The sequence below is a fragment of the Rhinopithecus roxellana genome, chromosome 10 (assembly GCF_007565055.1).
Source record: "Rhinopithecus roxellana isolate Shanxi Qingling chromosome 10, ASM756505v1, whole genome shotgun sequence".
NCBI classification, from domain to species: Eukaryota; Metazoa; Chordata; class Mammalia; order Primates; family Cercopithecidae; genus Rhinopithecus; species Rhinopithecus roxellana.
In genome coordinates, this window is record NC_044558.1 from 60,701,444 (window position 1) to 60,728,607 (window position 27,164).

At 43.4% G+C, this 27,164-nt stretch overlaps 2 protein-coding genes across 14 annotated transcripts in view; one reads left to right on the forward strand and one right to left on the reverse strand.

Annotated features, from left to right (window-relative positions):
• Positions 1 to 18,110, reverse strand: part of LARP4 (La ribonucleoprotein 4) — an 84,589-nt gene extending 66,479 nt beyond the window's left edge. For 8 of the 13 annotated variants that reach the window (XM_030939874.1, XM_030939868.1, XM_010385347.2 and 5 more), the window contains exon 1: positions 17,893 to 18,062. In XM_030939874.1, coding sequence (XP_030795734.1) covers positions 17,893 to 17,910 — 18 coding nt within the window. In that variant the 5' untranslated portion in view covers positions 17,911 to 18,062. Of the gene's footprint in view, positions 1 to 5,030; positions 5,080 to 17,892 lie in introns of all 13 variants that reach the window. The other 5 variants (XM_030939871.1, XM_030939869.1, XM_010385345.2 and 2 more) reach the window with 2 other exon arrangements.
• Positions 18,111 to 22,181: 4,071 nt separating this feature from the next.
• The window catches only part of FAM186A (family with sequence similarity 186 member A), a 75,247-nt gene continuing 70,264 nt past the window's right edge, over positions 22,182 to 27,164 (forward strand). Inside the window, exon 1 of the mRNA XM_030939436.1 lies at positions 22,182 to 22,511. Within this exon, the coding sequence (XP_030795296.1) occupies positions 22,320 to 22,511 (192 nt within the window). The 5' untranslated portion in view covers positions 22,182 to 22,319. The remainder of the gene's footprint in view (positions 22,512 to 27,164) is intronic.

Consider the following 27,164-nt stretch of genomic DNA (forward strand, 5'->3'; position numbering starts at 1 on the left):
TTTCACCATCTTGGCCAGGCTGATCTTGAACTCCTGACCTCGTGATCCACCCACCTCAGCCTCCCAAAGTGCTGGGATTATAGGTGTGAGACACCACACCCAGCATAACTAGCAATTTTCAAAAGCAAGACACTTTCATATTTGCCACTATAAATACATGCAAAAAGTGCTTGCTGTACCAAAAGTACCTCATCAAAGTTTTTAAACAATCAATCATTATTCACATCCACTCTGGCTAAATTAAGCAGAAGGGTTTTGTTTTATTTTTGAAACAGGGTCTCACTCTTTTGCCCAGGCTGGAATACAGTGGCACTTCAGCTCACTGCAGCTTCAACCTCCCAGGATCAACCGATACTTCCACCTCAGCCTCCCAAGCTACAGCCACATGCCACCACATCTGGTAAATTTTTGTACTTTTTGTAGACAGGATTTCACCATGTTGTGCAGGCTGGCCTTGAATTCCTGATTTCAATCTCTCAGCCTGCCTCGGCCTCCCAAAGTGCTGGGATTACAGGCATGTACCACCATGCCCAGACTGAAAGGTAGTTATTTTTTGAGATGGGGTCTCACTCTGGGGCCTAGGCTAGAGTGCAGTGGTATGATCTTGGCCCACTGCAGCCTCTGCCTCCCAGGTTCTAGTGATCCTCCAACCTCAGCCTATTGAGTAGCTAGGACCACAGGCACGTGCCACCATGCCCAGCTAATTTCTTTGTTGTTGTTGTTGTTGTTAGTAGAGATGGGATTTCACCATGTTGCCCAGGCTGGTCTCAATCTCACAAGCTTAAGTGATTGACCCACCTTAGCCTCCAAACCAAAGTGCTGGGATTACAGGTGTTGACCCACTGCACTCGGTCATCTGAAAGGTGCAGTGGACACTCTCCTTATTAAAGGACACTCTCCTTTAAAAAGGAGAGTGTCAGTACTCCAATTGTCACTAGGAGGGGTGAAAAAACAGATGCAAAGATAATAGCACCCAAAATAATGTTGCACAAGATCTGGTGAGGAAACCACTATCCCTGTCACCACCAGGCATTAAATAACAAGATTCAAATCCATTATAACCTTTACTACTGCCAGCACCAAAGCCACATCTCTATTAGGAACTCAATCTGCAACTATTACCTCCACTTAAAGCTGACCAATCCTGCTGCCATTCCTAACTGCAAAATGGAAGTTATAAATAGAACCTTCACTTCCTTACATTGTGTACTTTCAAAGAGAAGTCATCCGAGTGTGTCTGCAGATCACATGCCTGCATCCAAGAAAACATGGAGGGTGGGGGCGGTGGCTCACACCTATAATCCTAACACTTTGGGAGTCCAAGGCGAGTGGATCACTTGAGCTTAGTTTGAGACCACCATGGGCCATATGGCAAAACCCCATTACTACAAAAAAAAAAAAATACAAGAATTAGCTGGGCATGGTGGCACACACCTGTAGTCCCAGCCAGTTGGAGAGCTGAGACAGGAGGATCGCTTGCACCTGGGAGGTGGAGATTACAGTGAGCCAAGATCGTGACACTGTACTCCAGCCGGGGTGACAAAGTGAGCCCGTCTCAAAAAAAAAAAAAAAAAAAAAGGGAGAAGCTGGGAATTGAAGTTTTCACTAGTACACATACTGAGGAGGCCTGACCCATAACATGGGCAATTTTGCAAATGTAGACATATAACCAAAAATTGTAAGGCTTCTGACATGACAAATATTCACAATAAGAGACTAAAGCTAATATTTTACAAAGTATGTCATATATAATTAATTTATAAATATCCAAATATTGGAGGACTATGCTCAAAAACATTTTCTCCTGATGGGGTACACTATTTCATTAAATATTTAATAACTGATCAAAATAATTAATAAATATATTCCATTCAGCAGTACGCTACCCCAAAATCTGATGTCTCCCTGATAATTAATGGTGCCAAGAATACTCAAAGTGTAAGGTCTATGGCATAAAGACAAGCAGTACTTCCGGGCATATTTACATCTTTCACCAGCCTAGTTAAGACTACACATTTTATTTTATTCATTTATTTTTTTTTTTTTGAGACAGATCTCTCGCTCTGTTGCCCAGGTTGGTGTGCAATGGCGCGATCTTGGCTCACTGCAACCTCCGCCTCAGCCTCAGCGATTCTCCTGCCTCAGCCTCCTGAGTAGCTCGGATTACAGGTATGCGCCACCACGCTCGGCTAATATTTTACTTTTAGTAGACACAGGGTTTCACAACATTGGTCAGACTGGTCTTGAACTCCTGACCCCGTGATCTGCCTGCTTCAGCCTCCCGAAGTGCTGGGATTACAGGCATGAGCCATTGTACCCGGCCAACACTATACATTTTAAAAGCCACTGATGCACACAAGAAGACATATAAAAGGTTGTATAGTGCAGTATTGAACCCACAAGTGAAAAACTGAACACCACCTAAATGTCCACCTATAGGTGAATAGTTAAATATGGTCTATCTCTTAATGTGGAATGCTATAAAAGTTTAAGAAAACCAAAATAGGACACATTCACCAACATGGAAATTGTTCCAATGCATATTGTTCAGTGAAAAAAGTAAAGCTGCAAAAAAATAAGCACTTTATGTTACCATTTGTATTAACAAACAAAATCACTGTAGAGATGGTGAAACCCTGTCTTTACAAAATCACAAGAATTAGCCAGGCATGGCAGCATACACCTCTAGTTCCAGGTACCCAGAAAGCTGAGACAAGAGGATGGCTTGAGAATGGGAGGAGGTTGCAATAAGCCAAGATCATGCCACTGCACTCCAGCCTGAATGACAGAGCAAGACACTGTCTCAACAGAACAACACAACAACAACAGCAACAACAACAAAACCAGAAAAGACCTGAAAGGTTACCACACCGTTAAACAACAGAATTACAAATTACCAAGATTATTTGCCGAACAGGGAAAATGTGCAAAGGACAGACTGGAACAGATTATCATAAAATATCATTTTTACCCTATACAATGGCCCAGATTCAATACTATTTTGATAAGCATGAAAAGGAAAAATCAGTTCATTGCTATAATTTGTATAACTCTTCTGAAGAATTGGCAATGTTTATTAAAACCCTTAAATACACAATTTTGATCCAAAAATTGTACTTGTCAGATTTACTCGCAAGAAACTGAGATATACAAAAACATGTTAAGTGCAAGGATGTTTACCACACTAATTTTACACACATCCAACCATAGAGGTGAACTGTAGTTCATCCATAAAATAGAATATACCAGATCCTTAAAACCAGATTGTACGGAAAACTGTTAAAATCTGAGTAAGTTCTGTGGACTGTATCAATGTTAATTTGCTGCTCATTATACCATATTATAGTTATGGAAGGTACTACTACAATGAGAAACCGAGCAACGACTTCACAGGACCACATTGTACACTGTTTTGCAACTTCATGAATCTATAATTACAGTCATGTGCTGCATTAATGACATCTTGATCAAGCACAAACTGCATGTGCAACAGTGGTCCCACAAGATTATAATGGCCATACCATATAGCCTAGGTGTGTAGTAGGCTATACCATCTAGATTTGTATAAATATTTTCTGATGTTCACATAATGAAATCCATGACACATCCCTCAAGACATATCCCTGAACAAGGCAAGATTGAATTATCTTTAAAAAGTTTTGAAAAATGGAGAAAAATGTTTAGAAAGTATGGGAAATATTCACTATCTGTGATACTGTAAAATAAATATTTTACAGTATATTTTAGTTGTGTATGATAGCATCCATACACAACTTAAATTCTTACAATCTCCAAAGTGATGTCTTTTTGCATGCTAATAAGTTCACCGATGGCTGGCAGCCCCTAAGTCAGTTTAGCTAGAATAAAATCTATCTTTTCATTTAGATTCTAGATAGCCATTAAATTTTTTTTTTTTTTTTTGGGACGGAGTCTCACTCTGTCGACCAGGCTGGAGTGCAGTGGCATGATCTCAGCTCATTGCAACCTCCGCCTCGTGGGGTCAAGCGAGTCTCCGCCTCAGCCTCCTGAGTAGCTGGGATCACAGGCGCCCACCACCACGTCCGGCTAATTTTTGTATTTTCAGTAGAGACGCGGTTTCACCATGTTGGTCACGCTGGTCTCAAACTCCTGACATTGTGATCCACCCGCCTCGGCCTCCAAAGTGCTGGGATTACAGGCGTGAGCCACTACATCCAGCCAATAGCCAAGTTTTATTCATCTTCTCACCACAGTTTAGACTGCCATCAAAATCTTGCTCACTTCCACAGGATTAGAAGCCCTTGAGATTACACAGTTGTATAAATATCTACTAAACGATGTAAATTGTCCAAATGCATGCTAAACTATCTGCCAACATATACATAATATGCCAGCACATAGATATTCAACAAAAAGATCTAAACTATCTGTAGGCTAGGCATGGTGGCTCACGCCTCTAATCCCAGCACTTTGGGAGGCTGAGGCAGGCAGATCAACTGAGGTCAGGAGTTCGAGACCAGCGTAACCAACAAGGAGAAACCACGTCTCTACTAATAATACAAAATTAGCTGGGTGTGGTGGCACATGCCTATAATCCCAGTTACTTGGGAGGCCGAGGCAGAATTGCTTGAACCTGGGAGGCAGAGGTTGCAGTAAGACAAGATTGCACTCCAGCCTGGGCAACAAGAACAAAACTCTGTCTCAAAAACAAAATAAATAAATAAATAAATAAATAAATAAATAAATAAATAAATAAAAATAAACTATCTGTAAAACTGATGGTTCAATCACCACCCTCATTTCTAAGCAATATGTCATACCCAAATAAGCCAAAGGCAGTCCTGATTATTGTCCCATTTAATGCTAAATTCTACCTTCAGAGAGAGAAAAATGAAAGGAAAAAAGAGAACCATTAACTTCTTGTGAAAATGCTATCTTCCTGTCCTAAGAAATTACAGACTAAGGTAACAGAACCAAGAGTTAGGAAGAAAATCACCATAAATATGGTAAAACCATCCCTTTGGACATACATAACCTTTTGTTTTACTTACCTATTTACTATCAGAAACAGAAATCCCATGCCACTTAACCCCATAAATGCTGTAAAACAGAAATAAAATGTATAAATTGATTAAATGTATTTTGCCCCATGACAGATCAATCATCCAGGTTCAATTTTTACATCTCCAATACTGAGAGGGCTACTACTAAGTTACAAGTAATAAAACAAAAAAAACACCTGTAATTTCTTCCAAAGTAACTTCAGAATCCTACCAGAAAATGCTTAGGGCTATTTTACAAAAAGTAAAAATGAAAATTAAAGTGGGAATTCTTCACTCATTCAGAGAATAGTAATAACATTTATGGAACATTTAATTCATCTTCATAACAATTTCAGTTAAGTCCTATTATCATCCACATTTTACAGATAAGGAAAAAGTTACTTTACTTCAAGGTAAAGTAATGTGCCCTAAAGTTACACAGCTATTAAGATAAAACCAGGATTTAAACCTAAGGAGTCTAAGGGCTGGGCACGGTAGCTCATGCCTGTAATCCCTGTACTTTGGAAGGCCAAGGCGGGTGGATCACCTGAGGTCGTCAGGAGTTCAAGACCAGTCTGGCCAACATGGTGAAACCCCGTCTCTACTAAAAATATAATAATTAGGTGGGCATGATGGCATGCGCCTGTAGCCCCAGCTACTTGGGACACTGAGGCAGGAGAATCACTTGAACCCAGGGAGCAGAGGCTGCAGTGAGCCAAGATCACGCCACTGCACTCCAGCTTGGGCAACAGAGTGAGACTCCCGTCTCAAAAATTAAAAAGAAAAGAAAGAAATGAACATAGAAAACAGCCACCGGATGACAACTAGGGTCCCCAGGCTGGGCTCAGTGGTTTACATCTGTAATGCCAGCACTCAGCAGGCGAATCACCCGAGTTTAGGAGTTCAAGACCAGCCAGGCCAACATGGTAAAACCCCATCTCTACTAGATGGGGTTGGTGGTGCACGTCTGTAATCACAGCTACTCGGGAGGCATGAAAATCACTTGAACCCGGGAAGCAGGGGTTGCAGTGAGCTGAGATTGTGCCACTGCACTCCAGCCTAGGCAACAGAGCAAAAATCCATCTCAAAAAATAAATAAAAAAGGCCGGGCGCGGTGGCTCAAGCCTGTAATCCCAGCACTTTGGGAGGCCGAGATGGGCGGATCACGAGGTCAGGAGATCGAGACCATCCTGGCTAACACGATGAAACTCCGTCTCTACTGAAAAAAAAAAAATACAAAAATCTAGCCGGGCGAGGTGGCGGACGCCTGTAGTCCCAGCTACCCGGGAGGCTGAGGCAGGAGAATGGCGTAAACCCGGGTGGAGCTTGCAGTGAGCTGAGATCCGGCCACTGCACTCCAGCCTGGGCGACAGAGTGAGACTCCGTCTCAAAAAAAAAAAATAAATAAATAAATAAATAAATAAATAAATAAAAAATTTTAAAAATACAAAAATTAGCCAGGTGTGGTGGTGGGTGCCTGTAATCCCAGCTACTCAGGAGGCAGAGGATGAGAATCACTTGAACCCGGGAGGCAGAGGTTGCAGTAAGCCAAGATCACGCCACTGCACTTCAGCCTGAAGGAGAGAACAAGTTACTACCTTCAAAAAAAAAGAATCAACTAGGGATCCTGATAAAACGCAGACTGATTCAGTAATTCAGGGGTAGAGTTTCTACTGTAACAAACCAGCTTTTATTCTAACAAATTCCTGGGTTAAAGGAGCTTGCTGCTATCTACAGATAACACTTTGAACAGCAAGGAAACTGGACCACCCTAAGTTGTTTCCACCAACCTCTCCAAGTTGTCAAAAATCAGAATTCACTTGCCCTCTATTGTGAAAGAAAATCTGAAGTTTATTCATCAATATTATCATCAGTATTATTACTGGTACTCTAGTACCAGCGGAAAAGACAAGATTTATATCCTAAAATTCCCACTATCTCAATCATATGGCATCTGTCATTCATCAAAAGAAGCTGATGCCACCATAGATTAGTGACACTTAACCTTTTGGGGGTCACGAATTGCTCTGAAAATATAATCAAAGTTACAAATTTCTCCCTAGAAAGTTCAACATGAGATTCATGAATCTTTTCATTAAAGATTAAGAATTCTAGGACAGGTACGGTGGCTCACCCCTGTAATCCCAGCACTCTGGGAGGCTGAGGCGGGTGGATCACAAGGTCAGGAGATCGAGACCATCTGGCTAACATGGTGAAACCCCCGTCTCTACTAAAAATACAAAAAATAACCAGGTGTGGTGGTGGGTGCCTGTAATGCCAGCTACTTAGGAAGCTGAGGCAGGAGAATGTCGTGAACCCAGGAGGGGGAGGTTGCAGTGAGCCGACATCGCACCACTGCACTCTACCCTGGGCGACAGAGCGAGACTGTCTCAAAAAAAAAAAAAAAAAAAAGATAAAGAATTATCCATTAAAAGATGTCTAACAGACTGGGTGTTGTTGTGGCTCACACCTGTAATCCCAGCACTTTGGAAGGCCAAAATGGGAGGATCGTTTGAGGCCAGGAGTTCGAAACCAGCCTAGCCATCATAGCAAGACCCTGTCTCCAATAAAAAAAGGTACCGGCCCGGCACGGTGGCTCACACCTGTAATCCCAGCACTTTGGGAGGCCGAGGCAGGCGGATCACGAGGTCAGGAGATTGAGACCATCCTGGCAAGCATGGTGAAACCCCGTCTCTACTGAAAATACAAAAAAATTACCCGGGTGTGGTGGCGGGCGCCTGTAGTCCCAGCTCCTACGGAGGCTGAGGCAGGAGAATGGCGTTAACCTGGGAGGCGGCGGAGCTTGCAGTGAGCGGAGATTACGCCACTGCACCCCAGCCTGGGCGACACAGCGAGACTCCGTCTCAAAAAAAAAACAAAACAAAACAAACAAAAAAAAGGTACCTAACATTTACTATTTAATCCTGAAAATACTGAGCCATAACTTCAATTAGTCAGCTGATAAAGCTAATGGCTAACTACACAAACGAACTTAAATATACCTCAACCTCAAACATCAATATTAAATATCAAAATAGTTCTTTTTTTTTTCTTTGCTGGGCATGGTGGCTCACACCTGTAATCCCAGCAGTTTGGGAGGCTGAGGTAGGCAGATGACCTGAGGTCGGGAATTCAAGACCAGCCTGACCAACGGGGAGAAACCCCGTCTCTACTAAAAATACAAAATTAGCCAGGTATGGTGGTGCATGTCTGTAATCCCAGCTACTCGGGAGGCTGAGGCAAGAGAATCGTTTGAACCCGGGAGGCGGAGGTTGTGGTGAGCCAAGATCGCGCCATTGCACTCCAGCCTGGCCAACAAGAGCGAAACGCCATCTCAAAAAACAATAATTTTTTTTCTTTGTTTGTTTTTTTCTTTTTTGAGACAGAGTCTTGCTATGTCGTCCAGGTGGGAGTGCAGCGCACAATGTCGGCTCACGGTAACCTCCACCTCCTGGCCATTCTCAAGGAAACAGAAGGAAGGTAGGTAAACAAAAAGTGGCTCAGTCTCAGCAGAGATTTAGACCCAGGCAGGCTGGTCCCAGAGTCCATGTTTCTAGACATTGTTTTCTTCTTGCCTGCTGGTCAAAGAAAAATAAAAAAAATCTTTTATGCAACCTTGTATATAAATGTATCTTAATTTTACTCAGTCACTGCCCTACTATTTTTTTTCTTCCTCCAACTCAAAAGGCAAAAATAATCCTATTTTCATTATCATGCTCAACTGCAACTTTCTGCCCTATAAATTTACATTTCCCACAGCCAATATATATTTTTTTTAATTTTTAAGACATGGGATGTCACTATGTTGCCCAGACTGGTCTTGAACTCCTGGACTCAAGCTATCCTTCCACCTCAGCCTCCCAAAGTGCTGGGATTACAGGTATAAGCCACCCTGCCCAGCCTGCCATACCCAATATGACAAATATATCAGCACCCACTTATGTGCGTTATATTACTTTATTAGTATAGAAGGAAAGGCTTGCCAATGAGCACACAGTAAACCTCTAATCTCTTCTGAAAATATACAAGTTATTATACAAACCAGAATACTTTTGAGAAGGAAAAAAGGTAAAACATCTGTCCCAGAAAATAGGCATATGCTGTGACCTTCCAGGGCAAAATGGCCGGTAAGATCATCTTACCTGCTAGTTAGTAGTATGAAACACTACCGAACTATTTGTTACACAAACCCTGCATTACTGCAGACTTTTCTACCCTGACGAGAAAATCCTTTTCTCGCCAGGTGCGGTGGCTCACGCCTGTAATCCCAGCACTTTGGAAGGCTGTTGAGGAGGGCAGATCACCTGAGGTCGGGACTTCGAGACCAGCCTGACCAACATGGAGAATCCCCATCTCCACTAAAAATACAAAATTAGCCGGGCATGGTGGCACATGCCTGTAATGCCCATCTACTCAGGAAGGCTCAGGAAGGCTGAGGCAGGAGAATCGCTTGAACCCGGGAGGCAGAGTTTGTGGTGAGCCACTGCACTCCAGCCTGGGCAACAAGAGAGAAACTCCATCTAAAAAAAAAAAAAAAAAAAAAGTAGAAAATCCTTTTCTCTTCTCTCAATAACATACAAACCCAATAGAACTTAACTCACCCCTGGAGTTTGGCATTTATGAATGCAGTTCACATCCTACCCCTAATAATATTCATCTAAAGTACTCTTCTGTCTTCGGTTTAGAGCCCGTCATTTAGAAACAGTAGACATATTCTGTGAACCAAAGATTGGTTCAAGTGATGGGACAATGACACAGGTAAGACAGGAAAGATGAGTACATATTTAGATGTTTCTTATTCTTACATTTACTTACACTTTTACATTAGAATTTTTTTCAAAAGAGTAAATGTAAAGTACCTATTTGCATTTTAACATTTGTATTCCTTTAATTTTCAGTTTTTTGAGACAGTCTCACTGTCACTCAGGCTGGAGTGCAGTGACATGATCTCGGCTCACTGCAACCTCTGCTTCAGGGTGTGCCTCAGCCTCCCGAGTACCTAGGACTACAGACACATGCCCAGATAATTTTTGTACTTTTAGTAGACATGGGGTTTCACCATGTTGGCCAGGCTGGTCTCAAACTCCTGGCCTCAAGTGATCCACTTGCGTCGGTCTCCCAAAGTTCTGGGATTACAGGTGCGAGCCAGCCCACCCAGCTGTATTCCTTTAAATCCTGCATGTAAATGTGTATTTTAACATACTGCCATCTTCATTCCTCTTTTAAAACTTATATTTGCCCAACCAAAAGTATACTCTCCAACTATAAAAAAAACTTTAAATAATTAAATTGTTTGGCTTGCCCTAAATCAGAGTAAGTTAGTAACAAGGCTGAGACGAAAACTTAGAAGTTATACTTCTCTTAAATTAGTGCTATCTCACAGTAATTTTTGCAATCATCAGTGCTACTATCATGTCGTTCAATAAGCTCTCCAAAAATATTTACTATATAAAGCACAAATTTTGGAGGTGTTTGGAAGCCACCAATAATTTATATCACAATATAGTTGGTTTTGAGGATTAAATCATGGCATGATTTAACACAACATAACTATCAGAAGTTAACACAACCTAACTATCAGAAGACATCAGTATTCTCAAATTATACATAAGAACTTGAGGTTCAGAGAAGCTATGTCACCTGCCTCAGGTCATACATTTGAACTCAAGATTCTAAAACCATTACAGAAAATCATGGTTTATAATACAGAACATTTACAATATTTTAAAGATTGGAAACCTATACCTCAAATATTAAACATTAAAGAAAACAAAGCTTCGGCCAGACGCAGTGGCTCACGCCTGCAATCCCAGTACTTTGGGAGGCCGAGGAGGACACATCACAAGGTCAGGAGTTCGAGACCAGCCTGGCCAATATGGTGGAACTCCTTCTCTACTAAAAATACAAAAAATAGCTGGGCATGGTGGTATGCTCCTGTAGTCTCAGCTACTCCAGAGGCTGAGGCAGAAGAATCGCTTGAATCAAGGAGGCGGAGGTTGCAGTGAGCCGAGATCACGCCACTGCATTCCAGCCTGGGCAACAGAGCAAGACTCCGTCTCAAAAAACAAACAAAAAAACTGTTAAGAAGGGCCGAGCGCAGTGGCTCAAGCCTGTAATCCCAGCACTTTGGGAGGCTGAGGCGGGTGGATCAACTAGGAGTTTGAGACCAGCCTGGCCAAAATGGCGAAACCTTGTCTCTACTAAAAATACAAAAATGAGTTGGTATGGTGGCGCACGTCCGTAGTCCCAGCTACTGGGGAGGCTGAGGTTAGAGAATCATTTGAACCCAGGAGGCAGACATTGCAGTGAGTCAAAATCGTGCAACTGCACTCCAGCCTGGGGCAACACAGCAAGACTCCCTCTCAAAAAACAAAAACAAACAAAACCAAAAAACTGGCCGGGCGCGGTGGCTCAAGCCTGTAATCCCAGCACTTTGGGAGGCCGAGACGGGCGGATCACGAGGTCAGGAGTTCAAGACCATCCTGGCAAACACGGTGAAACCCCGTCTCTACTAAAAAATACAAAAACTAGCCAGGTGAGGTGGTGGCGCCTGTAGTCCCAGCTACTCGGAAGGCTGAGGCAGGAGAATGGCGTAAACCCGGGAGGCGGAGCTTGCAGTGAGCTGAGATCCGGCCACTGCACTCCAGCCTGGGCGACAGAGCAAGACTCCATCTCAAAAAAAAAAAAAAAAAAAAAAAAAAAAAACAACCAAAAAACTGTTAGATGATACTTTTTATGTAATATGTATTTCACAATTAAAAATACTTTTACCTGGTGGCATGAGCCTGTAGTCCCAGCTACTCAGGAGGCTGAGACCAGATTGCTTGAGCCCAGGAATTTGAGGCTATGGTATGCCATGACTATACCTGTGAATAGCCACTGTACTCCAGCCTGGACAACACAGTGAGACCCTGTCTCTAAAAAAATAAAATAAAATAATAATTTAAAAAAATTTTTTGAGACAGGGTCTCCCTCTGTCACCCAGATTGGAGTGCAGTGGCACGAACATGGCTCACTGCGACCTCAATCTCCTGGCTCAAGTGATCCTCCCATCTCAAGTGTAGCTGGGACCACAACACATGCCACCAGGCCTGGCTAATTTTTTAAATTTGTTTGTAGAGGTTGGGGGTGGGGGGGGTCTCACTTTGTTGCCCAGGCTGGTCTTGAACTACTGGGCTCAAGCTATCCTCCCACCTCAGCCTGCCAAATTGTTGAGATTACAGGCATGAGCCACATTACCCAACCTAAAAAAGTTTTAATTATTTAAAAGTTATTAAAGCATCCGAGGGTGTATGAAACTTAACTGCTACCTAAGTAAGTAAGTATAAGTACAGTTGGCCCTCCATATCCATGGGTTCCATATCCATCAGTGGAGAAATCAATCACAGATCAAAAATACTCAGGAAAAAAAATCGCTGCATTTCTACTGACCATGTAGAGACTTTTTTCTTATCACTCTATAAATGATACAATATAGCAACTATTTACAAAGCATTTACATTGTAACAGATATTATAAATAATCGAGATGATTGAACATACACAGGAAGATGTGCATAGGTTATATGCAAATACTACGCCTTTTTATGTAAGACTTGAGCATCCAAGGTTTTTGGCATCTAAAGAGGGTCCTGGAACCAATTTCCCACAGATACTGAGGGACAACTGTCTTCATTTTCAGGGGAAAACTCAAACAGAGACAGAAACACAATTTTAGTAGTCACTGCATACCCACCCTTCCCAGCCTCTAGTTTTAATTTTTTAAATTTAAACAAAAATTTCAGCCTGAGCAAAAAAACAAAACCCTGTCTCTCCAAAAAAATACCAAAAAAGAAAAAAATTAGCCAGGCATGGTGGTACATGCCTATGGTCCCAGCTACTTTGGAGGCTGAAGTGGAAGGATCACTTGTGCCAGGGAGGTGGAGGCTGCAGCAAACGAGACTCTGTCTCAAAAAAGAAAAAATTAAAAATTAAAAAAAACTTTAAAAGAGAGAAATGAAAAAAAAATTTTAATTACAATCTGCCTCCTTAGGGCTCAAAAGTTTTAAGTAACTTGATAGTATTCAGATGAAGGTAGTACACTGCAGTTTCAAACTTACAAAAAATTTGTTGTAAAAGAATTTAACGCAAGTCGTGTCTGATGACTGTGAATCATCCAAACTTCTACCTCTTTCCAGAGAGGGACATTGTTTGTTTCTCCTTCAGAACAGAGATGATTAAAAAAAAAACAAAAAACAAACAACAAAAAAACAATAATCGGCCGGGTGCTGTAGCTCACGGCTGTAATCCCAGCACTCTAGGAGGCCGAGGAGGGCGGATCACTTGAGGTCAGCTGTTCGAGACCAGCCCTGCCAACATGGCAAAACCCATGTCTACTAAAAATAAAAAATAAAAAATTAGCCAGGCATGGTAGCGCATGCCTGAAGACCCAGCTACTAGGGAGGCTGAGGCAGAAGAACTGCTTGAACCCGCCAGGCACGGTCGCTCACGCCTGTAATCCCAGCACTTGGGGAGGCCGAGGTAGGCAAATCATGAGGTCAAGAGAGACCATCCTGGCCAACATGGTGAAACCCTATCTCTACTAAAAATACAAAAATTAGTTGGGCATGGTGGCACGCGCCTATAGTACCAGCTACTCGGGAGGCTGAAGCAGGAGGATCACTTGAACCCAGGAGGTGGCGGTTGCAGTGAGCCCAGATTGCGCCACTGCACTCCAGCCTGGCAACAGAGCAAGACTCAGTCTCAAAAAAAAAAAAAAAAACTGTTTGATCCCAGGACACAGAGGTTTCTGAGATTGCGCCACTCTCTAGCCTGGGTGACAGAGACAGACTCAGTCTCAAGCGGAAAAAAAATAAAACAAACCAATAATCTACTGAAGTCAACAGAGTGGGTCTTGCTCTGTCACCTGGCCTGGAATGCCGTGGCAGAGTCACAACTCATTCCAGCTTTCACCTCCCATACTCAACCGAAACTCCTGCCTCAGCCTCCCGAGTAGCTGGGACTACAGGCGCATGCCACCACATTGGGCCCAAGGCCAGGTTTTAAAAAGTTGCATCTAAGTATTATTTACATAGGATTCCTTGTCTGCAATATATTCTACTCCAATATAAGTAGGTGGTTGATGAGTTCAAGCTTCCATGTTCACTAGCTGTGTAAACTCAGGCAAGTTTGAATTCTCTGTGCCTTAGTTTCTTTTTTTTGAGACAGTCTCACTCTGTTGTCCAGGCTGGAATACAGTGGCACCATCTCAGCTCACTGCAACCTCTGCCTCCCAGGTTCAAGCGATTCTCCTACCTTAGCCTCCCGAGTAGCTGGGATTACAGGCGTGTGCCACCACATCTGGCTACTTTTTGTATTTTTAGTAGAGATGGGGTTTCACCATGTTGGCCAGGCTGGTCTCAAACTCCTGACCTCAGGTGATCCGCCGCCCACCTTGGTCTTCCAAAGTGCTGGGATTACAGGCATGAGCCACTGCGCCTGGCTGCCTTAGTTTCCTTATCACTAAAATGGGGATAGTAACACCTCATAGAGCTATTGAGATTTAAGATGTACAAATATCTATATACAGAAAAACATCAAACATTCCTGACACAAAGTACGATACAAGTACGTACTACTACTGTTATTATTGTTATATTGCTATTATCTATTCTACTGCTTCTAGTGGGATAGCTAAGCTGGAATCGCTCCAGAAAAATACACATTAGTAAAAGGTATTGAACACAACTGCAGAGGACCCAGGGATCCCAGATTAATCCTGCCAAAGATGATCCATAAGCACCTTGGTTTAGTAAAGCAGTTCTTAACCTCTTTTGTGACACAGACCTCTTTAGTAGTCCAATTAATCTATGGATCCCTTCTCAGAGTTTTTTTAAATTTCTAAAATATATAGGATCACAAAGTAAACCAATTATCTTGAAACGCAGTTGTCAAAATATTTTAAAATGTCTAATATAGCAATATGTTAAATAACAATATTTTTGACATATAGCAAGTAATGAGCATAAATATTTCAAGATATCTGCAAAAACTGTAATATATGTTAAAAAGTGATTTGTCGGCCGGGCGCGGTGGCTCAAGCCTGTAATCCCAGCACTTTGGGAGGCCGAGACGGGAGGATCACGAGGTCAGGAGATAGAGACCATCCTGGCTAACACAGTGAAACCCCGTCTCTACTAAAAAATACAAAAAACTAGCCGGGCAAGGTGGCGGGCGCTTGTAGTCCCAGCTACTCGGGAGGCTGAGGCAGGAGAATGGTGTAAACCCGGGAGGCGGAGCTTGCAGTGAGCTGAGATCCGGCCACTGCACTCCAGCCTGGAAAAAAAAAAAAAAAAAAAAGTGATTTGTCTTGGTGACAAGGTCACAGACACTGTTGCTGCCATTAACATTTAAAGAATTTTCACTTCTTTTCCATTTAGATTTCAGTTAGAAACTAGTGAAAATAAACAAATTTTTTTCCCCAACCAAGCTCAGGTACTTACTTCCTCAATTCCATCCAAAAACCTAGATTCAGAACCTTTGACTTATGGGAAAGTGCAAAAATAATTTTGGAGCCAGAAATTTATGTTCTAGAAGCCAGACTTCAGACTTTAACCCCCACATTATTTACACGTGAATGACCTTAGATATCTAACTTCTGAGCTTTGGTTCTCTCACTGAGAATAATTCCTCTATCATGAGGTTACTGGGATCAAACACTAGTTAACAAAACGTCAAATGACCAACATGTTGTTTTTCACTGATTTTAAAACCACACATTCAGCCCCAAATATTTAAAGACAGCTAATTTTCAGTAAAACTCATATGAGAATATGAAGAACGACATAGTGATTCACAAAGAAAATGATTAGTGGAGATACAACTTTTAAATAATAGTTTGGCGAGAGATATGGTAGAATTTGTCTAACGTGGGGAGTCGCACAGGCCTGAACTGCTAACATCCCGTCCATGATTTGACATCAGCAACACCTGGATCTAAATCCCAGTTACACTACTTTACTTTTACTAAGTAAAGTTACTTTAACTTCTGGGGCTTGGTTTTGTCATCTGTAGAATATTTTAAGTATTGCTTTAGAGGCAGGAGAGGACCTAGTTTAAACAATAAATGGGGCTGTTATTAAAACTTACATTTTAATAAAGCCAAAGGAATCAATTTGGAAGTCAAATATTGTGGAGCTCCCGTCAATATAAACTCCACAATCTTTCTTCCGCTCAGCAAAACACATACTTAAAACCTGTGGTATTTACATAGCATAACATTCCTAAAACAAAGTGGCCGGCAATGTCTTAAAATCCTATCTGATTTCTTATTCTGCCTAAGGAAAACAACAATGAGGATAGACAACAGTAAACAGAATGAGTTCAGTAATTTTAAATCTTTTCATGATTTCCCCGGATGTTCCAATGGATGTTTATTATTAATATTAGATATACTCTAATGTAGCAGTCTTTTAAAAAACTAATTTAAAGATGTCAAGCTTATCGGCGACACAATGTCAGTTAAACAGAAAAAAAAACGTAAAATCATTTATTTACTTTATGCTGGAACATTACGGATTAAGATTTTCCCACGGGGGGAGGGAGGAGGGATAGCATTAGGAGATATACCTAATGTAAATGACGAGTTAATGGGTGCAGCACACCAACATGGCACGTGTATACACATGTAACAAACCTGCACGTTGTGCACATGTAACCTAGAACTTAAAGTATAAAAAAAAAAAAAAAAAAAAGGTCGAAAAATAAATAAATAAATAAAGATTTTCCCACAACCCCGAAAAAAAAAAATCTGCCATAGGCTGGCCCCGGCTCCTAGACCCATTATACAACCTGTAAATTCCTTCCCTCATTGAAAAGATTCTTTTTATGGGCATAGCTAACAAATGCCAAGTTGCGAAGTTGCAGCTTTGCTGGTTTGACGTTTTCACAATGTAAGAACAATATGATCTGGAATCTACTCAAAGCACTAGCCAGGCAGTCAGCTGACGCTTACTGCATACAAGAGGACAGAATGAAGGGAAATTAAATTTTGTATTTCTGTAAGGCAGGTCTCCAACTCTATCTTGAAAACTAAAACAGGCCAACAGCAGATGTTCTAGTTTAAGTAATAAAAGTATCTCATTGTTCAAATAACATTACAAAAACCGGCTTTTCCCGGAATAAGTTTCTCTCATTCTTGGAATTTTCCTTGTAAAGGGCTTTTAATCGGTTCATAGAACCAACCCTTCATCACGCAGTTGCTGCTTGAGTAACTTTTACAAAAGGTCAAAGCGGTGCCTTTCAAGGCTTCCAAACCCTACTGGCTTCTCGATTCAAAGTAACTCGCTTTCACCCACAGAACGTTCCAGAGACCTAGGGACGGGGCCCGGGCAGAATTTGGTGGAGGTTGCTCAAAGAACTTTTTCAATTTGCTTTTCAGAACACTTACCGCATTTCACCTTCCTCCATCCGTGGCCCCACATGTTGCTCGCCTCCCTCCCAGAGGGCCCCGCGAGGCCGCGCTCGGCCCCCGGAACGCGCCCACCTGATTACCTCTCCTCTCAGACTCCGCCCCCTAATCCCCCAATGCCGTCTCCTTTAGGAGGTCCATATGGGACACTTTACCCTTCCTCTGAACCTCACGCCACACCAGACCAGCCCTCCGTTCTTCTCCTTCAATTCTTCTCCACTAAGGGCATCACCTCCCATAGCTTCCTAGAGTGTTGTGAGCGCGCAGAGGGAAGCTGCAAGCCTGCTCGGCCCAGGTGCTGTGTCAGCCTATCTGCCGGTTCCGCGGCGTGTACGGCCCGGAAAGTCACATGGCGGTGGGACCGGCCGGCGCCTCTACACTCCTGCTCTCCTAAAAGCAGGACGAAACTAGCAAATCCACTCACCTCCACGAAAAGCAACATGTCGTCCTCTGCTCGGCCCAATCGTTCCCGCCGCCGCAACTCCAACTGGCTCACAGGCCCGCGCCCCAATTGCTAGGATAAGGACACACTCGCCTTGCCCCTCCACCCGGCAGTGGACCCGGCTCCTCCCCCGCCGTCAGCCGCTGCGGCCTGACCCGCCCAGTCCCACCTCCCTTGAAACAACAACTGCTTCCGGGTCTAGAGAAAAATTGTTTCCGGCAGAAAAGAGCCGTCGACGCGCTCAACTTTTGCACCATCTTTTCTAGCAACAGTGTGGGATGTACTATCATCTGTCGCGGGGGGGACGATTAGCAGGAGACGCCATTCTGTGGCACGGGGATGTGTAAAAATCTTAATGACACATTTTATCACTTGTCAGATAGCTACACGGCACTGATAATTCCGCAGTTTTCATAGTTCACAGTCTAGATTTGATTTTTAAAGCCGACCTTGGCGACGTGTGCTGAACAAACGTCCAACCCTGCCGAAAAGTGGTGGCTCGCAGAAGAAAAGTAGGCAAGAAAAAAAAAAAGCTATAAAAAGCTGTGATAGTAGTAAGTACGTTAATAGCAGCTACTGTATTTTAAATGCTTACATTGTGCTTGGCACTATACTGAGCATTTTATGTTAATTGATCTTAAAACAATTCTATGCAATAAATACTATTATTATCATCCCCATTTTACAGTTGAAGGAGCCCTCTAGGAGGTTGGGTTTTCCTTAGACACACCTTTAAAGAACTTTGCCCTGGGCTCATTTGAATTAGTTACCCATATCTCCACTTAATATACTAGTAACAACACTTAATCTGTATAGTCTCTTCTTTGATATTCTGCCATTAATTCAAACGAAATACAATAAAAACAAATTTTTAAAATTATCTATAATATTTGTTAGATGGTCCAAATTCCTTATTATCTTTAGCAATATGTCTCTCCCTTACCAGTCCTACTTCTACGTCCTAGTTCAAACACTCATCTTTTGAAATAATCATGTATTGGCTGGGAGGGGTGGCTCACACCTACAATCCCAGCACTTTGGAAGGCTGAGGTGGGCGGATCACTTGAGGTCAGGAGTTCAAGACCAGCCTGGCTAACATGGTAAAACCCCACCTCTACTAAAAATACAAAAATTAGCCAGGTGTGGTGGTGCACACCTATAATCCCAGCTACTCAGGAGGCTGAGGCAGAATTGCTTGAACCCAGAAGGCAGAGATAACAGTGAACCGACACTGCGCCACTGCACTCCAGCCTGGGCGACTGAGTGAGACTCTGTCTCGAAAATAATAATCATAATGGTAATGAATAAAAATTGGCCCGGTGCCGTGGCTCATGCCTGTAATCCTAGCACTTTGGGAGGCCGAGGCGGGTGGATTGCCTTAGGTCAGGAGTTTGAGACCAGCCTGGGCAACACGGTGAAACCCCATCTCTAGTAAAATACAAAAAATCAGCCAGGCATGGCAGTGTGTGCCTGTAGTCCCAGCTATGTGGGAGGCTGAAGCAGGAGAATTGCTAGAACCCAGGAGGCAGAGGTTGCAGTGACCCAAGATCACGGCACTGCACTCAAGCCTGGGTGACAGAGTGCGACTCTGTCTCTAAAAAATAATAATAATTAATAAATAAATATGAAATAATCATGTCTTGATCTTTTCCAATGGATTTTTCCATTATATTATTTTAAAAATCTTCCTAAAGTAAAGGTTTCATTTTCACCAAACTACTGTTAACTTGATTTCAAGACTTTGCCATTCTGATCTCATGAAATCTTCCTTGCTTTGCCGAAAATGGAATCTCCTCAGATACCACATTAATTCCACCACCAAATTGCTGATAGCTGTTCTCTCAGACCCACCCTAATCTGGTTCTCGGTAAACTCCCATTAGGTTATCTCAGTGATTAAACCAATCTCCTTACTTTCCCCCTGAGATGCAAACTCAGCACTCACCTCCAAAGCCATGGCTCAAGGTGTAGTCCCTATCTGGATTGCCTCCATTTGTCAATCAATCTTCTCTCTCCATAAGGTTTTCTCAAAGACTCTGCTCCTACAGATCTCTTCCTCGTGTCCCTTATTAGCACTTGATTATTATATTCTATATTAAATCTTTACTTTTTCTTTTTGGTTTTAGTTTCTTCACAGGAACTCTATCATATATTCTTCAGTGTAGGATAATGTAAGCTGCATAGTGTTTCACCAAATGCTTGTCGATTTGAAAGGGAAGCAGGATTTAAAAATTGACTTTAAGAAGCCTTCATGGTCGGGCGTGGTGGCTCATACCTGTAATCCCAGCACTTTGGGAGGCTGAAGAGGGTAGATCACGAGGTCAGGAGATCAAGACGAGCCTGGCTAACACGGTGAAACCCGTCTCTACTAAAAATCCAAAAAGTAGCCGGGCACCTGTAATCCCAGATACGCGGGAGGCTGAGGCAGGAGAATGGCGTGAACCAGGGAGGCAGAGCTTGCAGTGAGCCTGGATCGTGACACTGCACTCCAGCCTGGGCAAGAGTGAGATTCTGTCTCAAAGAAAAGGCTTCATGTCTAGTTGCTGACTGATGAATTCCATGCTGCATAAAAGATGCAAGTGAGAGAGAAAGCAATAATGCAAAATTAGTTTAGCTGACAACTAAACTTTGGGAGACTGAGGTGAGTGGATCACTTGAGGAGTTTGAGACCAGCCTGGCAACACAGTGAAACCCCATCTCTACCAAAAATATAAAAAATTAGCCAGGTATAGGCTGAGCACAGTGGTTCATGCCTGTAGTCCCAGCACTTTGGGAGGCCGAGGCGGGTGGATCACAAGGTCAGGAGATCGAGACCATCCTGACTAACACGGTGAAACCCCATCTCTACTAAAAAATACAAAAAAAAATTAGCTGGGCATGGTGGTGGGCACCTGTAGTCCCAGCTACTCGGGAGGCTGAGGCAGGAGAATGGCGTGAACCCAGGAGGCAGAGCTTGCAGTGAGCCGAGATTGTGCCGCTGCACTCCAGCCTGGGCCACAGGAGAGACTCCATCTCACATTAAAAAAAAAAAAAATTAGCCAGGTGTGGTGGTGCACGCCTGTAATCCCAGCTACACAGGAGGCTGAGGTAGGAGAATCGCTTGGCTGGGAGGCAGAGGTTGCAGTGAGCTGAGAAGATTGCGCTACTACATTCCAGCCTAGACAACAGAGTGAGACTCTGTCTCAAAAAAAAAAAAAAAAAAGAAAGAAAAAAAAATACATACACTTGTAGTAAAACTATGTAAAAATAGACTCAAATATGTAAAATTCATGATTGTCATTTCATCTGGAATGGGACAGTGGGGAAGGAAGGAACCGGGGGTTGGGAGACATCAAAGACGACTTCGACCTTCTCTAATGCTTTTTTAATTTAAAAAATATCTAAAGCAAATATTAAACAAAAATTAGCCAGGTGTGGTGGCACGTGCCTGTAATTCCAGCTGAGGAATCTGAGAATCTGGGAGGCTGAGGCGCAAGAATCTCTTGAACCTGGGAGGCAGAGGTTGCAGTGAACTGAGATCACGCCACTGTACTCCAGCCTGGGTAATAAAGTGAGACTCTGTCTCGAAAAAAAAGAGAAAAGAATAAAGAGTAAGCAGTGCAAAGAGTGTGATCCTCATCCAAATAATATCATCCAAGTTACCTCATCCAAATGATATCATCCAAGTTACTACATGTTTAGGAAAAGTTAAGGGGCAGCTGAGGAAGTAGTTGTAACCCTTATTCCATTACAGTTATATTTGACGCACCTAGATCTGAGACAGTTTCACTCTTGTTGCCCAGGCTGGAGTGCAATGGCACGACCTCGGCTCACCACAACCTCTGCCTCCCAGGTTCAAGTGATTCTCCTGCCTCAGCCTCCTGAGTAGCTGGGACTACAGGCATGTGCCACCACGCCTGGCTGATTTTGTATTTTGTTTTTTAGTAGAGACAGGAGTTTCTCCATGTTGGTCAGGCTGGTCTCAAACTCCGATCTCTGGTGATCCACCTGCCTCGGCCTCCCAAAGTGCTGGGATTACAGGTGTGAGCCACTGTGCCCAGCCAACATATCTAGATTTTAAGGTTATTTAAGCAGGGCTATATCTTCTATTTATTTTAGCATTCCTATTGTCTATTATTTCCTACCCTCCTTCCCCCCTTCACCCTTCTACCATGGCAGCATATAGAATGACCAGTTCTCTACACATAGTAAGCACTCCTTACATGTTTGATCAATGATAATGTCACAATGGGTCTATTGTGACATCAACAGGACTGCAATATCATGGTAGCCACCAATTAGCAGCAGAATATGCCACAACTTCTGGGAGCAGGAAAGACCTCTCCTAGCTTCCTACTGGATATCTTTATTAGCACTTCCGTAGATTCTGTGAAAAAGAAGAAATAAAAGGAAATCACCCACATCTTCGAAATGTTTTTCAAAATGAAAAATGAGATAGACGATGACCCCGAATCAGAAAAATACATCAAGGATTCCATCATCATGAGAAGAGAGCCCCAAAATGTCCTTAGTCCTTTGGTGCTCCCTAACCTTGAGATCCCATTCTCAGTAAAGGATATCATCTCTAGGATTGAGCGTGCACAGCTCCATCGAGCAAGAGAGGTAGGTAGTGAATCTGAAGTTTACAGACTGCAATTTTCTTTTTAAACTTTCTGTGACCGAGTACATTTTTGTTTATTTTAGAAATCACTTGCATGATATTTGACTGTATTTAGGGTTGCTTTGACTTCAAATGACAATTTCACCTGACACCGACTGTGAATATAACAAGCTCCAATTTGACATTAATCTCTTTATATCAGGTTTAATAAAGCCATTTAAGAAATAAATCAAGCCAGGCATGGTGGCTCATGCCTGTAATCCCAGCACTTTGGGAGGCCAAGGCGGGCGGATTGCCTGAGGTCAGGAGTTCGAGATCAGCCTGACCAACATGGAGAAACCCGTCTCTACTAAAAACACAAAAAGTTAGCTGAGCGTGATTGCACATGCCTGTAATCCCAGGTACTCGGGAGGCTGAGGTAGGAGAATTGCTTGAACCCAGGAGGTGGAGGTTGTGGTGAGCTGAGAATGCACCATTGCACTCAAGTCTGGGCAACAAGAGCGAAACTCCGTCTCAAAAAAAAAAAAAAAAAAAGTTTTCATTTGTTCCCTGTGGAGGTTTTATCAAACAGCTATTAACCAGACAGAATTTCGATTGCTTTGAATTCTAGCTTCTTTTATTTTCCCTGTACACTTCAAGGAGAAATTAGGAGACATTCAAGGACAATAAGAAGAGTGTTTAAATAATGTCAGCCGGGTGCGGTGGCTTATGCCTGTAATCCCAACACTTCGGGAGGCTGAGATGGGAGGATCCCTTGAGGTCAGGAGTTAAGAAACCAGCCTGATCAATATAGAGAGACCCAATCTATATTTTTAGAAAAATAAATAAATAACATAGGAATCGAATAGACCCCCAAACAATTAAGGTTATGCTGTGTTTTATTCTCTTGAAGCATAACAAAGTCAGGCCAGGCACAGCGACTCATGCCTGTAATCCCAACTCTTTGGGAGGCCAAGGCAGGAGGATCTCTTGAGCCCAGGAGTTCTAGAACAGCTTGGCCAACATAAGAAGACCTCCTGTCTACTAAAAATTAAAAAATTAGCCAGGCATGGTGGCTCCAGTCTGTAGTCCCAGCTCCTTGGGAGGCTGAGGCCAGAGGATTCCCTGAACCCAGGAGACTGCACTGAGCACCATGCTTGCATTACTGCACCCCACTCAGCACGGGTGACAGAGCGAGACCCTGTCTCAAAAACAAACAAACAAAAATCAGTCATGTTTGATGAAATTGATTAAGGGGGAGTTCTTTCCTATGTTTAAGGAAAGCTAAAGTGGTCACAATGGCTCATGCCTGTAAAATCCCAGTACTTTAGGAGGTCAAGGTGAGAGGCTCACTTGAGCCCAGGAGTTTGAGACCATCCCAGGCAACAAAGCAAGACCCTGTCTCTACAAAGAATTTAAAAATTAGCCAGAAGGTGGTGGTATGCACTTGCAGTCCCAGCTACTCGGGAGGGTCCCTTGAGACCAGAAATTCGAGGTTACAGTGAGCTATGGATTGTGCCACTACTTTCCAGCCTGGTGACAGAGGGAGACTCTATCTCAAAAAAAAAAAAAAAAAAATGGAGTGTTAGCCAGGCACAGTGGCTCACTCCTGTAATCCCAGCATTTTGGAGGCCAAGACAGGAGGATTGCTTGGGCCTTGGAGTTCAAGACCAGTCTGGGCAACACAGTGAGACCCCTGTCTCTCTCTCTCCATAGATAGATGATAGATAGATGATTGATTGATTGATTGATTGATAGACAGATAGATAGATTGATTTTTTTTTTTGAGACAGGCTCTCATGCTGTTGTTCAGGCTGAGTGCAGTGGCGCAATCTCGGCTCACTGCAACCTCCATCTCCTGGGTTAAAATGATTCTCCTGCCTCGGCCTCCCAAGTAGCTGAGATTACAGGCATGCACCACCCCACCCAACTAATATATATATATATATATATTTTTTTTTTTTTTTTTTCTTTGAGACCGAGTCTTGCTCTGTCCCCCAGGCTGGAGTGCAATGTCACCATCTCGGCTTACTACAACCTCCACCTCCTGGGTTCAAGCGATTCTCCTGCCTCAGCCTCCCAAGTAACTGGGACTACAGGCAACGGCTACCACGCCTGGCTAATTGTTTTTGTATTTTTAGTAGAGACAGGGTTTTACCATGTTAGCCAGGATGGTCTTGATCTCCTGACCTCGTGATCCGCCCCCCTCCCAAAGTGGTGAGATTACAGGTGTGTGCCACCATGCCTGGCCCATTTTATATATTCTTTAAAAAACAAAAAACAAAACAAAACAAAAAAACACAGAGAGCTTGGCCAGGTGCGGTAGCTCACGCCTGTAATCCTAGCATCTTGGGAGGCAGAGGCAGCGGATCACTTGAGCTCAGGATTTCAAAACAAACCTGGCCAATATCGTGCAACCCTGTCTCTACTAAAAATACAAAAGATTAGCTTGGTATGGTGGCTCCTTCCTGTAGTCCCAGCTACTCCGGAGGCTGAGGCAAGAGAATCATTTGAGCCAGAAAGGTGGAGGTTGCCGTGAGCTGAGATCGTGCCAATGCACTCCAGCCTGGGTGACAGAGCAAGACTCCGCCTCACAGAAAAAAAGAGTGCTAAATATCGATAAGTTCCCGCTCTCCACACACTCCCCACTCTCTCCTGTTTCAACTTCTGGCAACTAGCAACAACAACACAGTGTTTTAACAGCTTTATTGAGGTACAGTTAGCATATAATAAAATGTATGCAACTTCTACCTTCAGGGCTCAAGCCACCCTCCCACTTCAGGCACACACATCACCACGCCCGGCTAATTTTTGTATTTTTTGTAGAAATGGGGTTTCACCATAGTGCCCAGGCTGGTCTTGGACTCTTGAGCTAAAGCAATCTGCCTGCCTCAGCCTCCCAGAGTGCTAAGATTACAGGATTGAGCCACCATGCCTGGCCTGAAATATACATTTGTTTTTGTTTTTGTTTTTGAGATAAGAGTCTGGCTCTGTCGCCCAGGCTGGAGTGCAATGGCGCCACCTCAGCTCACTGGGACTTCGGGAGCTGCATGCTCCCGAATGCTCAAGCAATTCTCCTGCCTCAGCCTCCCGAGTAGTTGAGACTACAGGCACCCGCCATCATGCCTGACTAAGTTTTGTATTTTAGTAGAGAGGGGGTTTCACCATGTTGAAGGTGAAGGTTTTACCATGTTGGCCAGGCTAGTCTTGAACTCCTGACCTCAGGTGATCTGCCCACCTCGGCCTCGCAAAGTGCTAGGATTACAGATGTGAGCCACGCACCCAGCCAAAATGTACATTTTAAAAGTATGCAAGTATTTAGCCGGGCGCGGTGGCTCACGGATATAATCCTAGCACTTTGGGAGGCCGAGGCGGCCGGATCACGAGGTCGGGAGATCGAGACCATCTTGGATAACACGGTGAAACCCCGTCTCTACTAAAAAATACAAAAAAATTAGCCAGGCATGGTGGTGGGCACCTGTAGTCCCAGCTACTCGGGAGGCTGAGGTAGGAGAATGGTGTGAACCCGGGAGGCGGAGCTTGCAGTGAGCCAAGATTGTGCCACTGCACTCCAGCCTGGGCGAAAGGGCGAGACTCTGTCTCAAAAAAAAAAAAAAAAAAAAAAAAAACGTATGCAAGTATTGATACAGGCTGGGCGCGGTGGCTCACGCCTGTAATCCTAGAATTTTGGGAGGCTGAGGCAGGTGGATTATGAGCTCAGGAGATCGAGACCATTTTGGCTAACATGGTGAAACCCCGTCTCTACTAAAACTACCAAAAACAAAATTAGCCGGGCGTGGTGACAGGCGCCTGTAGTCCCAGCTACTCGGGAGGCTGAGGTAGGAGAATTGCTTGAACCCAGGAGGCGGAGGTTGCAGTGAGCCAAGACCGCGCCATTGCTCTCCAGCTGGGAGCAGAGCGAGATTCCGTCTAAAAAAAAAAAAAAAAAGGACTGATATACATAAATACCTGTGAAACCGGCCGGGCGCGGTGGCTCACGCCTGTAATCCCAGCACTCTGGGAGGCTGAGGCGGGTGGATCACGAGGTCAGGAGATCGAGACCATCCTGCTAACACAGTGAACACCCCCGTATCTACTAAAAATACAAAAAATTAGCGGTGCGTAGTGGCGGGCGCCTGTAGTCCCAGCTACTCGGGAGGCTGAGGCAGGAGAATGGCGTGAACCCGGGAAGGTGGAGCTTGCAGGGAACCTAGATCGTGCCACTGCACTGCAGCCTGGGTAACAGAGCAAGACTCCATCTCAAAAAAAAAAAAAAAAAACAACGACAACCCTGTGAAACCTTCACCACATCAACGTAATGAATTTACCCATTTCCCCCAAAAGTTTCCTCATGCCGCTTCCTCATGCTGTTCCCCGCCCTCCACTTCAATCCCCAACTAACCACCAATGTGCTCCTGTCACTGTATATTAATTTACATATTTTAGATTTTATTTAAGTGGAGCCATACAGTATCTACTTTCTTCTGCCTCACGTCTTTCACTTAGCATTACTTTGAGATTCATCCACACTTTTGCATATATGAATAGTTGATTCCGTTTTATTATTGAGTGTTTTTCCATGGCATGGCATGGTATGGCATGGGCTGTTTCTGGTTTTGGTTTATTACAAATAAGCTGCTATAAACATTCATGTACAAGGCATTATACAGATATAT